Below are 13,523 nucleotides of genomic sequence, written 5' to 3' on the forward strand. Positions count from 1 at the left end.
CAGTTTGGAACCTTTAAATGGTTGGTGAGTCAAAAAACCGCTTTTCTGTCTAATGGCATTAAATATCACCCTTTATTGTACAGCAGAGAAAAAAAAAAAAGACATCAGGGAAGAAAGCATACAGTTTTGAAAACCATTTATTTTGTGTGTGAAATGGTTATTAAGAAACCTGTATAAGGTCAGGATTCCAACGAAAAGAAATGTTTTCGCCAACACGCCCCGGCTCAGTTGTATGTCATATAGCGGGGAGTAGCACTGAACTTGGCATAGGACTTAATGACCTTATTGACAGCTTCCAGGAAATCCTTCTCAGTAGCGATTTTTCGCCGTGCTCGGATGGCAAACATCCCAGCTTCTGTGCAGACGCTTCTGATCTCAGCACCTTTCACACAAAAAGAAAGTGACAGGCTTAAACAAAGCCACCCAGACAGACAGGCCAACAAACAGAAGCAAGACCTGTCCACCTACCAGTGCTATTTGGACACAGCCGTGCTAACAATTCAAATCTGATATCTCTTTCAACACTCATTGAACGGGCATGAATCTTGAAAATGTGAGTCCGACCCTGAAAATAGGGAAATTGACAATGTTAAAATGGAAAATAGCACAGGAAGGAAAAAATTTCAAGAATCCCTTTTCTAAAGTGAAATGATGGCTGATTCATGTCAATGTATGACATAAACCACTACAATATTGTAAAGTAATTAGCCTCCAACTAATAAAAATAAATGGGAAAAAAAATTTAAAAAAAATAAAATAAATGAAGTGAAATGATGTTCCCACCTCTAGATCAGGTAAGCTAAACTCAATCTTCCTGTCCAGTCTCCCCGGCCTCATGAGTGCTGGGTCCAGAGTGTCAGGTCTGTTTGTAGCCATCAGCACTTTAATGTTGCCTCGAGGATCAAACCCATCCAGCTGATTGATCAGTTCCAACATGGTCCTCTGCACTTCATTGTCACCCCCAGCACCATCGTCAAAACGAGCCCCTGAGAAGATAGGAGGAAAGACATGATCTTCACATTCACTCAGAGAAGCACTCTGTCTGGTGAATATCACGCCCTCCAGCCCAAAGGAACGTCTCAGTTATAAGTAAATTTTGTGCTTCACACAAAACTAATTAGAAAGGGTTCATCATAGGTTTATTTAACATAGGTTCTTTTAAATAAGTATTTTTTAAATCTTCTTTAAGCAATTTTATTTTCTAAGTCACTCAAGAACACCTCCATTGTTTGACACAATATACACCTGGACTAGGTAACAAAAATACATGCAAACTTTAGCACTATAATGGTATTTGATTATATGTAAGAAAATGCCATGCTCTTTTAAAATTCTCAAAACTGTCAAAAATATGGCTAAATCCATAATACAGCAGAACTGTAACAGCTTACTGTCACACCAATTTGGATATATTAGAATACTCTAGTGTCAACACTCGCCTTCATTTTAATCAGTACAGTGCAAAAAAAGACCTCCAAATATATATATTTTCATTTTAAAATTGTACAGATACATACTGTTGTATTAATGTATTATGTACAGTATCAAACACCAAAATGAAAAACTGTTAAATGAGATTAAATATGAACCAAAATTCCAGTACCCTAATACAGTTTTATACAAAACTATACCCTAATACAGTTTTATAGAAAATCCACTTTGGAAACCATGGATTCAGAGCATCCTCACATCATAAGGCTTATTCAAAAGGTATTACAAAAATGACATCAAGGTCACCACACCACATCTATAGACTGGTCAAATTACGGCCCTTGAACATTTACTAAAGAATGTCCAAAGCCCACAACACCCATCAAGTCTAAAAGCAAGGCTAACAACCAGTCCCCAACCAGTGTTACAGTGTCCACTATATTTTTCGTCACTGAGTTCATTAAATCCCAACTGTCTAATGACATTAACACTTCTGCAGCTAACAGGGACTATTACTTGTAGACTGTAACAACAGCCAAAGAACAACAGAACAGTATAGAGTTTTCAAAGTCTATCACATTTCTTACTTACTTCAAGCTTCTCAAAAACCTATGAAATAAAGCTGTAATTACTCTTTTTATAAGAGAAGCAAACTGAAGCTCAGAGTTAGTTAAGACAACTGGTTTAGATCGCACAGCTAATATTGTATTTCATCAAATCTATGAAGCGAGTAATATTATTTTATGTACATTTTATGAACTAACTAAAGTTGCTCAGTCGTGTCCGACTCTTTGCGACCCCATGGACTGTAGCCTACCAGGCTCCTCTGTCCATGGGATTTTCCAGGCAAAAATACTGGAGTGGGTTGCCATTTCCTTCTCCAGGGGATCTTCCCGACCCAGGGACTGAACCCAGGTCTCCAGCATTGCAGACAGACACTTTACCATCTGAGCCACCAGGGAAGCCCATTTTATGAACTACTACCAATTAACTTATGCCTCAACTGCTTTCTGATCCAATTAAGTGAAGCTGTATCTCAAGTAAGGAGTTGCCAAAGTATGAAAATACGAGCTCTGTGAATGAAATTGGGAAAGTTCAAAGATAAAGACTTTGAGAAATACCAATGCTATTTAATGCTTTTCCCCTTTATGGTGTAGTCCTACTATTAGATCTGTGGCTTTCCATGTGCCAAAGCTCATAAAAGAGTTGAAATTAAAAATTTCACACAAGATTAACATATCAGGGACCTCCACACATACTACTATAGAATCCTCATGAAACTCAGTCCTAAAGTTCTCTGAGATACCATTCATACCTCCAATTGCATCAATTTCATCAAAAAAGATAAGGCAGGCTTTCTTTGTTCTGGCCATTTCAAAGAGCTCTCGAACCATTCGAGCCCCCTAATGAAAAAAATAATTTGTTAATTCAGACCTGGTCTAAAATCTTCTTAATAGGTTATGCTTCAAACTTTTCAGTATTTCCTACAAGTATCAACTATCATTACCTAAAATTTTTTCACAAAGATTAAAGTGTGTTACCTATTCCATCAAATTAATCTCACTAGGTTTAAAGCACTATTAAGTAATTTCATGATTCTGTACTTATTAAATAGTCAAAACTTTAACACTTGAAGAGATCAAATTAATACAATTAAATAAAGGTACCATTTCAATCAGTAAAACTTGAAGAAATAAAAGAATCTGATCACTTGGCATTTCTGATCACTGAATTTGATTTGTAAGTTTTGATCAAAGAATAAAAGTATATCTCCACATATGAAGATCCTTTTCTAATTCTCATTTTAAGTATACTGATAATTAATGTTTCAATGTAATATATTCAGCCCTAAACTTACTCCCTAATGAAAAAAAAGTCTGTCTGTATGTGTACATACACCCCTCCACACACACATATATAGACAATCTCTGGTCTCTTCATCAAAAGAACATAAAACACGGCCCCTGAAGTAAATACACTTTCTAATACACTCTCTGGGCATTACTGAGGTATTTATCTTTAAACCAAATCTGTAGAAAATGGTACCCTTCAGTAGGGAGCATACTGATCAAAAATGTTAAGCAGTTGTTTATTTCCAAATAACTACAAGGGAAGACTAGTGGCTTCTAGACTTTTAACTACTAATTACAATCCATCAATCAAAACATTTCAGGTCTCAAGCTTTTGATGTGGAACCACCATTTTAATTTCATCTATGCTGTATACATCTTTTATAGAGCTACATATTCCTTGATTATGATGAATTTACTTTACCTCACCGACATACTTCTGTACAAGTTCAGATCCAATAACTCGAATGAAGCAAGCATCAGTCCTGTTGGCCACTGCCCGAGCACAGAGTGTCTTGCCGGTACCCGGTGGACCAAAGAGCAGCACCCCCTTGGGAGGCTCAATGCCAAGGTTAACAAACCTCTCTGGCTGTGAAGGAGACGCAATTTTTACACTTACCACTTCTCTATAATAACAAGACTCTCTCTACACCAGTATTTTTAAACCAAAATTATTAAGTCCACAATTTATGCATTTGATCTAAATAAGAATTTTATTTATTCTACGACATAAGATCCAGACTCATTAATACCCAAGGCTTAATGGCTTTTAAAGATATCCTACTATCCAGGGTTGACAAAAACATGTTTTTCCCCTAATTAAAAAAAAAGTGTTTAAATAACAAAAGTATTATCTCATATTTAATATCTTGGTTTTTTGCATTATCCCCTAAGCTTAATTTGATTCAATTTAAGGCCATTTCTTCTTGATTTCATTAAAACACATTGCTTCTTTTATAATAACCTACCTATAACATATTTAAGATATTTATAAAGGTGATATCTCAACCTCCCTTGTCACTCTAAATAGATTTTTCTTTTTTGAATAGGGTTGGCTGCTCAATCCTTTTGCCTTATCTTCTGGAACTTACCAATTCTCCATGCCTTTACCCTCTACCCCATCAAAATTTTTTATTTAGGAAAATAAAAATATTTAAAATGAATATATAGGCAGAATTTTACTGCACAGTAGGCTGTCATATCTTTGTACAAAGAAATTTAAAAAGCCACAGTCTCAGCCACTTACATGAAGCAGTGGGGTCTCAACTACTTCTCGAAGTTTCTCAATCTGCTCCTTACAGCCACCCACATCACTGTATGTAACATCAGGTTTTTCCTCCACCTATGAGAAGGATGAAAATGTACAACATAGAGCCACATGCTTTTGAATACTAATTGTTCTATCCAGTAGAGTAGACCCAATACCCTAAAGAAAAATCAAGACCTACACCAAGTTAGAATTTTAATAAAAACTGAATACACTGCTGGTGGCCTAGACTCACAAGCTGTACTACCTGTTATAACACCACGTGAGAGACGAACTAGTACAAGACTGATGAACTTTCTCATCTGAAAAATCTCTTCAGTATACGTGCACACATTAACATTTTTTATCAGTTAAAACTTTCAACACTTCTTGAGATGAATGCAATTGTATTCAAATTCAGGTCATTCCTTTCCCTCCCACAGTTTCTTACCTGCATCATGGTAACTGTTGGGTCAATCTTAGGAGGCAGTGGAATGTGAATCTGATACTTATTTCTGTCCACACTAAAGAGGTAAAAAAAGATCCTCACTAACACATACAAAAAAACATACTGAATTACCATGTGTTCTACATACATTAACTGCATTAACTCACTTAGTCCTTATAACCATCCTAGGGCAAGTGCTTCCTCCACCTACACCATGTCACCTTAAATAGACCAGCAAATTCAACTCTAAAATGTTGTACTTACTTTAATCCTGACATTTGAGGCCATGAAAGGCTAAGTAGGGGTGGGAGATCAGGAAGCAAATGCAGAAGAAAGGATGTTCAACCACAGTCCTCTACTAGATTACCCCCTGGTAGCCCATGATACCCAGTTCATTCACTCAAAAGAAAGTCAAGGACGTGAATGTGACATGGCATTTTTAATGAAAGGTGAGGATTTCTATAGATAGAAATCTTACCCAACTCTCATCCCTTCTTCAATGTCGGTAGGTGCCACCTGATCGCTGAGGTCCACCACAAACTTGGCAAATTGCTTCACATTGATAATGTACTTTGGGTCCTCTGAGTCAGCATTGATTATCTTGGTGCATCTAACATGGCAAAAGGCTTGATTAGAGTAAGGAACCTGAACCACTAATAATGAATTGAAGTAACTGGATTCTCTCCTGGGCAAGCAGTACACTACTGAGCAGGTGTAAACTGCAGAAACTGGGCCACTGTTAAGGATCCCTCTCTACAGAATATGCTCAGTCCCAAGGGTCTGCTCAGATTTAGTCAAGCCAGTAAAATTTCAGATATATTCCCCTGTAAAATTAAACCCAAATAGTTCATCATTAGGAAGTTCCCTTTCTTGATTTTCATAACTACATCCCTTTATTAGTGATACTCCTCTGTATCTTCAGGTATTCTCCTTTTCATTTTTCTTATTAAAAGTTGTCATCTTGTCTTATATCATGTTTTCTTAAATCTGTTTTCATTTTTCCTTGAGTTTATATTTCAAACCCATTTTTACTGTTGCTGCTATTTTTAACTTAAATATATTTCTTCCTATGGGTTATGGTGAAGGTGAATTTGCTATCCCACATACATCACAGGTGTAGAAGGAAATGGCAACCCACTCCAGTATTCTTGCCTGGAGAATCCCAGGGATGGAGGAGCCTAGTGGGCTGCCGTCTATGCGGTCGCACAGAGTCGGACACAACTGAAGCGACTTGACAGCAGCAGCAGCAGCATACATCACAGGAGAAAGTAATCTATTCCCTATTTACTATACTATCTGCTTAAAGAAGAAACACAAAAACAAACAGAACTCATGAAAAATGCTTATAAGCTATCACAACAAGTACAGGGAAATACAAAGTAGTCTCTGGAATGTGCATTTAGGCAGAGCTAAGAGTAAGGTAAAGAATGCTTTGTCCTTACAGCATAAATTGTGGACAGGACTCCGTTTTCTGTTATTAGCCAAAGTCTACCAGGGAAGTATAATTTTATATAAAGTATCCATCACGACTTTATCTGACAGACCCTGCCAACACAGATACAGATTTTTTTTAATCCTCAGCTGAGAATTTGCAGAGCGCTGAAGTAAGGACTTTTGAAAACCTATTCATCCTTAAAAGCAAAGAGAACACTGGCAAAAACAGTCCACATCAACTCTCAGAATTCTGGAAATTAACTACAGGTTTGGGGGAAAAGAAAAGCTAAATCCCAGTAAGAACAGTGAAGGTTTTGCATTTAAACTCACTTTAATCCCATAGCCCTCTCCCCACCTTTGCGGAAGACTTGAAAGCCAACAGCCCCCCAGCCATGGTGAAGGTGGGAACAAGGAGCCTCCCAGGGGGAAGGCAGGGATGAAGAAATAGAGCTCCTCCAAAAGCCCAGCCTCAGAGAACTCCTGACCTGTCTGACAGCTAGCTAAAAAGCCCCGTTCTCAGCATCTGTTTTTATCTGACCTAAGAGTTCACAGTCTACAGACGCCCTCCCCACAGGGCATTTATTGGAAACAATCAGTGGCAGTTATTTAACATCAACTGTCTGAAGCAGCATTTACCAGTTGCGGATAACAAGAGGTTGACCAAAAAACTTCAAAACAACAGGAACAAACCCTGGGGAAAGGAGAAATCTGAGTTCCAAAACTGACGTCCAGTTTCCATTAAACAGTTATGAGACACAAAGACAAGTGAGATACGGCCCATACACAGGGGAAAGGCAGTCCGAAGGAAGACACTGGTCTTACTAAACAGAATCTTTAATCCGTGTCATAAATGTTTTTTTTTAAAACCAAAGGACACCATGTCTAAAGAATTAGTGGGAAGTGTGAGAACAATGTCTCACCCAACAGAGAATACCAAGGAAGAGAGAAATCAGACTAGAATATTATTTGGCTATAAAGAATGATGTTCTGATACAAGCTACAACATGAATGAAGCTTAAAACATTATGTGAAGCTAAAGTCAGAAACAAAGGGTGATACATTACATGATTACATTTACATGAAATGTCCAGGATAGGCAAATCCATACAAAAAGAGTAGATTAGCACCTGCCATGTCCAAAGAGAAAGGGGAATAAGGACAGTTAATGTGTTTGGGGTTTTGTTTGGAGGTGGTGAAAATATGTGGCAGAGGGTAAAACAAAAGGTACCAAGAAATGCTGGGGCAAGGGGTAGGATGGTGGTAGTGGTGGTGCTAACTTGACTGAAAATGAGGCAGGTGTGGAGGTGAGACAGGAAGGGTGATTAAACATAAGTGAACCTGCTGCTGACATTGCCTAGACCCCTACCTCCACTGTTCTTCCAAAATATTGGAGATTGGAAATAACAGGAGACAGAAGACAACTTCTCTAGGAAAAATGACCGTCCAAATAAAAAGATCTAAAGATACTGACACTGAAGGCTCCCCAACTGAACATTCAACCATATAAGCTACAGTGATATTTAGGACAGACATGCATCACTGCCGAATCTAGAGCATCTATCAGCTTTTTTGCCTCCCACTAAAACAGAAGCCCAAAGATTATCGACATCTAGCATAAAAGACACACACCATGCAAACCAGTACAGTCACTATGGAGAACAGTGTGGAGATTCCTTAAAAAACTGGAAACAGAACTGCCACATAACCCAGCAATCCCACTGCTGGGCACACACACCGAGAAAACCAGAACTCAAAGAGACACGTGCACCCCAATGTTCATCGCAGCACTGTTTATAATAGCCAGGTCATGGAAGCAACCTAGATGCCCATCAGCAGATGAATGGATAAGGAAGCTGTGGTACATATACACAATGGAACATCACTCAGCTATAAAAAAGAATGCATTTGAGTCAGTTCTAATGAGGTGGATGAAACTGGAGCCCATTATACAAAATGAAGTAAGTCAAAAAGAAATATACCAATAGAGTATATTAACTCTGTATAACATAATTCTGTATCATATAATATGTGTACATTAATACACATATATTTGGAATTTAGAAAGATGGTTAACGACAACCCTATATGCAAGACAGCAAGAGACACAGATATAAAGAACAGACTTTTGGACTCTGTAGAAGGCGAGGGTGTGATGACTTGACAGAATGGCATTAAAACATATATATTACCATATGTGAAACGGATGACCAGTCCAAGTTTGATGCATGAAACGGCAAAGCCGATGCACCGGGACAACTCAGAGGGATGGGATGGGGAGGGAAATGGGAGGGGGGTTTGGGACAGGAGGACACATGTACACCTGTGGCTGATTCATGTCAATGTATGGCAAAAACCACCACAATATTGTAAAGTAATTAGCCTCCAATTAAAATAAATAAATTAAAAAAAAAAAAAAAGACACCAAGCAAGAAAAGAGGGAAAAGCCATCTTAGAGGAAACAGAAACCTTCCAGTTTAGGCTTAGCTTCCTTAGAGACAACATATTATGACCATGATATGAGAACAGGACATTCAAAAAGCAACAAACATATACACCAAAAAAAAGAAAAGCTCTCAGAAATTAAAAGCTTAAGTGAGAGGGGGAACAAAATCAATACATGGATTCAAAGTTAAGAAAAGATCACGAAAAAGTAGAGCAAAAAGACACAGAAATTAGGAAAGAAAGCTTAGAGTATCCAAACAATCCAGTATCAGTAACAAAAGTCCAGAACAGAGGACCAAGAAAATGGAAAGAAATCATTTACAAATAGTTTCAAGAAAATCTACATACTGAAGGACATGAGAGCCCAGCACCACAGATTAAAAAAATGTTTAATAAGAAGTAGGTATCATACTAGTCATTAGCACAATACAAATTAAAGTGAGCTGGGCTTTTTGCCCAAATGGCAAAAGTGTAAAAATCAATAATCACGTATCTTAACACTCATCAGGCAAATATACATTTCCCTCAAAACCTTTTGGTTAAGAGTTTAAACTGGCCAAACCATTTTTTTCTCCACACATTTCAAAACGGTAAATACCTCTGTCCCTGTTCCACTTCTAGTAAGCTATGCTATAGGTATCTATGCACATACACAGGAAAATATTTAACATGAGTGTTCAAAGGAGCACTGATGTCTGAACATCATCACTTATGAACAGGGAGGAGGGAAAGGGAGGTTTTTGTATTTTGCTCTGTATTTTCCTATATCATTTAAATCTTTTATATGATTATGTTTTTGCCTATTTCTTGAATTATTATTAAAAGCATAAAATTTTAACCCCAGATACTTTTGGAGAAAGCTTTATTTACTTGGAATATGGAATAAAAATTCTTTATGAACTATTGCCTTATACTCAAAAGTACAGATAAAAAATAAATTTCCAGAGACCACTATGCATACCTCGCAACCTGCAAAGGCTGCTCACTCTGGAGTGTTTGCTTATCCGCAGCCAAATCCCAGAGTGCTGGTGGAGCCAGGCCAGTGTCAGACTCTTTAATACCTACATAAAGAAAGATCACAAAACTCAATGAAATGTACTGCAAGCTTTCTCAACCTCAGCAATACTCACATTTCGGACTGAGTAACTGGTTGCTGGCATGGTCCTGTGCGTTCCAGAACGGCTGGGAGCATCCCTGGCCTCTAGCCCACTACATCACTAGCACCACGTCCCACTCAAGATAGGAGAATCAAGAGGAGTCCAGATACTGCCAAATGTCCTAGGGGGATCACCCCAAGTGAAAACTACTGCCCCAAAGTACACATAGGCCAAAAATGTAATGCCACGTTTGACATTTTTTTGTGCAGGTCAAATACTATAAAACTTCACCACTCAAGTTCTCAAGAAGAAAAGTTTCCAACTACTAGGCCACAGTCTGCTTACTTCAAGCAATAAATACCATGTAAGATTATATTTTTTATTCAAGAAATTCTGACTTGTTTATTAGAGTCTATTGAACTTGGCCTTGACCAACAGAAACATTACTTGCTTAAAGGATGATGTTTCTTAATTGCTAAGCATTAAATTTCCTTGTAGAAGTAGTGAAAGAGATTATTAAATGAGATGCAATTTCTTAACAGATAAGGGGAATTTTTTTTTTTTTTTTTTACATTTCATTTTTTAGTTTATTCTCTTGTGAAAATAAAGTTACAAATACTGCTTTACACACTTCGGCAGAAATAATACATAATTTAAATCTGGAAGACTGGATTTTATAATACTCCTTGTTAGCAATTAAGAGTAGAACAGGGATGACTAACAGGAGACATAAAAAACTTTAAAAAGTGAAAGAAAAAAAGAAACAATAATAAAAACTTAGAGTGTATTAGTTTAGTACATAATGGATTTTTGTGGTTAATATGGAATTTTGGTGCTGATTCTATGGAAGAATTCTCTTCTATTGTGGCTTTTAAAGTGAAAACAAACTATAAGAGGAATAGCATATTTATTTGTAGCAAATAGTTTTTGGTAAAGGATGACTTTTTAAAAATGTATGATTAATTAAAGAGTAACATTTGTATTTCCGCTCCTTTAATATAATTAAACCATTACACATAAAGAAAGGAAACAGGAATAAAATATATTTATACCGGTGAGCTCATTAATTTTCTTGAGAAGTTGTTGAATGTCATCTTCAACCTGTTTGATCTGCCTAGAGTAAGTGCTCTGACCCTAGGAGATAAAGGATATCAACAATTTATTAAACTATATTAACAAAAACTTTTAAGTTACATTGTAATAGCTGTTATTGTCCTAAAGCTTGTAAAATGAAAGTAGAGAGTTTCTTTATTTTCAGAACAATTCCTGAACCAACCTATACCCCCCAAGCAGGCAACACACCATCATGCAAGATAATGAATGAACATGATACCTGAAATTATCTAAAATTGAGGCCCATTTCTATGCATTAAAACTTAGCATTTCAGTTAATTCATTTTCATACATTTTCAATACAGTAAATGTTTGTGTAAATTATTTCAAATATCTTTCCATTTAGTATCACACTTTAATTACAAATAGTATAAAAATGATGCATAAGCTTCTGATATATTCTAGATAGAAACTATAGATATATATAACATTTTTCAGTGAAGATTAAACTGCTGAAAGTCTCTTCTAACTATTCTGGAAACACAATACCAACAGAGTCCTTACTTCAACACAAAACATCTGTATTTTGTAGATACTGAAAGGACTTACATAAGTTTTCAGCAAGGCGATATCCCCTTCATCCAGCGCTAAAAGAAGAGAGATAACACATGAAATGCAAACAAAGGAAACTTGAGCTTACAATTTTTTCTGTTCAATTCAAACTACACCAAATGAGAAGAACTGTGCAAAGTTGTAGTGATATAAATATAACCATCAATTAGTTCCTGGATTCAAGGAACTTTTATCTAACTGGGCAAAGGCAGATTCTTAACATTATATAAAATAGTTTCTGAGTGATATGACATAACAAGAACCGAGAGCCCGAAGACTTTAAGAATCAAAATGACTTGAGTACTAGTCCCAGCAGGGTCATGCATTTGCTAAGTTACCTTGGAAAAACCACTTAATTTCTCTGAGCATCAGTTTTCTCACCTGAAAGAACAGTAGCCTCAGTGTTTCCTTAAGATCAAGTTATAACTGTATCCAAGGGATAAACCTGTTAATATGTTTATAGAATTATAACTTATCCAGAGAATACACAGATGAAATGTTAAATCAATGACTAAGTTTTCCACTGGGTGACTGAGCACCTCTTTCAAGGAAAACAGTGAGATGAAAGTGGAGAGGAAATGCTTCTTTGAGGGGTGGGTGACTATTAAGAAGAAAGGATGCTAGGAGAGGCTGAACTTGTTCAGAAAGGAAAGAGTTAAGAGAAAACAAAAAACCACCATAAGAACATTTTAAAATAACCTATAAGAAACAAAACAGCATAAACATGAGAATACAAAAGGAAAGAAATCATGAAGGAAAGTGTTGCGGGTAAAGGGTCAAGTGATATGGTCTCTAAGGAGGGTAATCCAGCATTGTCTATAAAAATGTCAAAAAAGAAAAAAATTCAACTGCATTTCTAAAATTCACCCTACAGCTTGTGTTTGTGCATGTGCTAAGAGTTACAGGAACACGGCTATTCACTGTTCTATAATGGCCAACAGATTAGAAGAAAAGGAAATGTCCATCAATGATGATTAATACACACGTGACTGAACGCCCAATAATTTGGATTTTATACAGTTCACACTGACTCTATATAATGATATAAACTAATTCTTAAAACATACTAAGATTTTTTTTAAAAAAGCAAGATGTACAGAAAGTTACATTTATGCTTTTTCTTTTTTTAAAAAGAATAGGAATATATAAGCAAACTTGCTTGTATGTACACAGAAAATGTATAGAAAGATGAGGCAAAATGGCAACATCAGCTTTCTCTGTGGAGAGATGGCTGAGGTTAAGGATGACGCTTTTCAATTAATCTTTTTCTCTTTGGGGTTTTGAATCATGTGAATGCATTACCTAGTCAAAGGCATTTTTTTTTTTTACAGTTATGTCTCAGGATCCTGGCGCTGCAACGATAGCAGCAAGTTGTCACTTGAGGGGGCGGAGGAACGGAAAAGAGGGTCCAGGGAAGCAACCACCACCAGGCGGGGAACTTTTCAAGGCCTGCAAGACCAAGTGGAGTGCGTGATTTCTTCAAGGCCTGAGAGCTGCATGTGAATAAACATTTCCATCAGCGAGAGATGAACACAGGACGTGGGACAGAAAGAGGGGACAGAGCAGACCAGCCGGCTAACCCGGCTGCCGCACCAGACTAAATCACCAGCGGCACAAAAGCGTCAGAGGACCAACCTGGAACCCACTGCCCTGCCCCCACGCCGGGCCAAGACTGGTCCTGACGCGGCCCGGAGCCCCCGCCTGTGTCAACTGACCTCGGATGGGCTTGTCGTCCTTCTCATCTTCTTTCGTTTTCCTCTGATCAGCACCGAGGTAATCAGGCATTTTAAGGGCTCCAAGTACCTCAACTCCTCGGTGATTACACAGCACCTTCCTCGCTTCCGGTGGTGCCACCACCTTTCCCTTCCTCACCGGAAGTAAAGCCGGCTCCGCGGGCCTTTTTAATGCGG

The 13,523-nt window shown here is 37.5% G+C and overlaps 1 protein-coding gene across 1 annotated transcript; it reads right to left on the reverse strand.

Annotated features, from left to right (window-relative positions):
* Positions 1-119: 119 nt before the first annotated feature.
* Positions 120-13,490, reverse strand: PSMC2 (proteasome 26S subunit, ATPase 2). The gene is made up of 12 exons (XM_020886090.2): positions 13,329-13,490; positions 11,611-11,648; positions 11,001-11,082; positions 9,813-9,912; positions 5,454-5,585; positions 4,979-5,051; positions 4,528-4,623; positions 3,706-3,870; positions 2,747-2,834; positions 784-986; positions 469-565; positions 120-382 (listed from the first exon to the last, which is right to left on the reverse strand). Exons 1-12 carry the CDS (start codon positions 13,396-13,398, stop codon positions 225-227), a joined length of 1,302 nt encoding a protein of 433 aa, XP_020741749.1. The 5' UTR covers positions 13,399-13,490; the 3' UTR covers positions 120-224.
* Between the last annotated feature and the right edge of the window lie 33 nt (positions 13,491-13,523).

The sequence above is a fragment of the Odocoileus virginianus genome, chromosome 1, assembly GCF_023699985.2.
Source record: "Odocoileus virginianus isolate 20LAN1187 ecotype Illinois chromosome 1, Ovbor_1.2, whole genome shotgun sequence".
Lineage (NCBI taxonomy): Eukaryota > Metazoa > Chordata > Mammalia > Artiodactyla > Cervidae > Odocoileus > Odocoileus virginianus.